The sequence below is a fragment of the Palaemon carinicauda genome, chromosome 15 (genome assembly GCF_036898095.1).
Source record: "Palaemon carinicauda isolate YSFRI2023 chromosome 15, ASM3689809v2, whole genome shotgun sequence".
In the NCBI taxonomy this organism is placed as follows: domain Eukaryota; kingdom Metazoa; phylum Arthropoda; class Malacostraca; order Decapoda; family Palaemonidae; genus Palaemon; species Palaemon carinicauda.
Window position 1 is genome coordinate 37,046,094 of NC_090739.1, and position 2,500 is coordinate 37,048,593.

A 2,500-nucleotide genomic window follows, 5' to 3' on the forward strand; every position below is an offset into this window, starting at 1 on the left:
GAATTGGAAAAGGAAGTTCGTGAATTGAAGGCAGAAAAAACTGTACTGGAATCTGTATGCGTCGAAAAAGACCTTGAGATGAAGGAACATGAAAAATTGATGGAAAATATCAGAAATGAAAATGAAGTACTGAAGAAAGAACAAAATCAGAAAAAGGAACTAGTAAACGAATTGAAAAAGGAAGTTGGTGAATTGAAGGCAGAAAAAAACTACTGGAATCTGAATGCGTTGAAAAAGACCTTCAGATGAAGGAACGTGAAAAATTGATGGAAAATATCAGAAATGAAAATGAAGTACTGAAGAAAGAACAAAATCAGAAAAAGGAACTAGTAAACGAATTGAAAAAGGAAGTTGGTGAATTGCAGGCAGAAAAAACTGTACTGGAATCTGAATGCGTCGAAAAAGACCTTCAGATGAAGGAACATGAAAAATTGATGGAAAATATCAGAAATGAAAATGAAGTACTGAAGAAAGAACAAAATCAGAAAAATGAACTAGAAAACAAATGGGAAAAGGAAGTTGGTGAATTGAAGGCAGAAAAGACTGTACTGGAATCTGAATGCGTCGAAAAAGACCTTCAGATGAAGGAACATGAAAAGTTGATGAAAAATATTAGAAATGAAAATGAAGTACTGAAGAAAGAACAAAATCAGAAAAAGGAACTAGTAAACGAATTGAAAAAGGAAGTTGGTGAATTGAAGGCAGAAAAAACTAAATTGGAATCTGAATGCGTCGAAAAAGACCTTCAGATGAAGGAACATGAAAAATTGATGGAAAACATCAGAAATGAAAATGAAGTACTGAAGAAAGAACAAAATCAGAAAAATGAACTAGAAAACGAATTGGAAAAGGAAGTTGGTGAATTGAAGGCAGAAAAGACTGTACTGGAATCTGAATGCGTCGAAAAAGACCTTCAGATGAAGGAACATGAAAAATTAATGGAAAATATCAGAAATGACAATGAAGTACTGAAGAAAGAACAAAATCAGAAAAATGAACTAGAAAACAAATGGGAAAAGGAAGTTGGTGAATTGAAGGCAGAAAAGACTGTACTGGAATCTGTATGCGTCGAAAAAGACCTTCAGATGAAGGAACATGAAAAATTGATGGAAAATATCAGAAATGAAAATGAAGTACTGAAGAAAGAACAAAATCAGAAAAAGGAACTAGTAAACGAATTGGAAAAGGAAGTTGGTGAATTGAAGGCAGAAAAAACTAAATTGGAATCTGAATGCGTCGAAAAAGACCTTCAGATGAAGGAACATGAAAAATTGATGGAAAACATCAGAAATGAAAATGAAGTACTGAAGAAAGAACAAAATCAGAAAAATGAACTAGAAAACGAATTGGAAAAGGAAGTTGGTGAATTGAAGGCAGAAAAGACTGTACTGGAATCTGAATGCGTCGAAAAAGACCTTCAGATGAAGGAACATGAAAAATTAATGGAAAATATCAGAAATGACAATGAAGTACTGAAGAAAGAACAAAATCAGAAAAATGAACTAGAAAACAAATGGGAAAAGGAAGTTGGTGAATTGAAGGCAGAAAAGACTGTACTGGAATCTGTATGCGTCGAAAAAGACCTTCAGATGAAGGAACATGAAAAGTTGATGGAAAATATCAGAAATGAAAATGAAGTACTGAAGAAAGAACAAAATCAGAAAAATGAACTAGAAAACAAATGGGAAAAGGAAGTTGGTGAATTGCAGGCAGAAAAAACTGTACTGGAATCTGAATGCGTCGAAAAAGACCTTCAGATGAAGGAACATGAAAAATTAATGGAAAATATCAGAAATGAAAATGAAGTACTGAAGAAAGAACAAAATCAGAAAAAAATGAACTAGAAAACGAATTGGAAAAGGAAGTTGGTGAATTGAAGGCAGAAAAAAACTGTACTGGAATCTAAATGCGTCGAAAAAGACCTTCAGATGAAGGAACATGAAAAATTAATGGAAAATATCAGAAATGAAAATGAAGTACTGAAGAAAGAACAAAATCAGAAAAAAATGAACTAGAAAACGAATTGGAAAAGGAAGTTGGTGAATTGAAGGCAGAAAAAAACTGTACTGGAATCTAAATGCGTCGAAAAAGACCTTCAGATGAAGGAACATGAAAAATTAATGGAAAATATCAGAAATGAAAATGAAGTACTGAAGAAAGAACAAAATCAGAAAAAAATGAACTAGAAAACGAATTGGAAAAGGAAGTTGGTGAATTGAAGGCAGAAAAAACTGTACTGGAATCTGAATGCGTCGAAAAAGACCTTCAGATGAAGGAACATGAAAAGTTGATGAAAAATATCAGAAATGAAAATGAAGTACTGAAGAAAGAACAAAATCAGAAAAAGGAACTAGTAAACGAATTGAAAAAGGAAGTTGGTGAATTGAAGGCAGAAAAAACTGTACTGGAATCTGAATGCGTCGAAAAAGACCTTCAGATGAAGGAACATGAAAAATTGATGGAAAATATCAGAAATGAAAATGAAGTACTGAAGAAAGAA

The 2,500-nt window shown here is 32.7% G+C and overlaps 1 protein-coding gene across 1 annotated transcript in view; it reads left to right on the top strand.

Annotated features, from left to right (window-relative positions):
• The window catches only part of LOC137653927 (golgin subfamily A member 6-like protein 2), a 2,222-nt gene extending 378 nt beyond the window's left edge, over positions 1 to 1,844 (top strand). Inside the window, exons 1-3 of the mRNA XM_068387555.1 lie at positions 1 to 126; positions 366 to 545; positions 1,494 to 1,844. The exon at positions 1 to 126 is cut by the window's left edge and continues 378 nt beyond it. Of these exons, the coding sequence (XP_068243656.1) occupies positions 1 to 126; positions 366 to 545; positions 1,494 to 1,844 (657 nt within the window). The remainder of the gene's footprint in view (positions 127 to 365; positions 546 to 1,493) is intronic.
• The last annotated feature ends 656 nt before the right edge of the window (positions 1,845 to 2,500 follow it).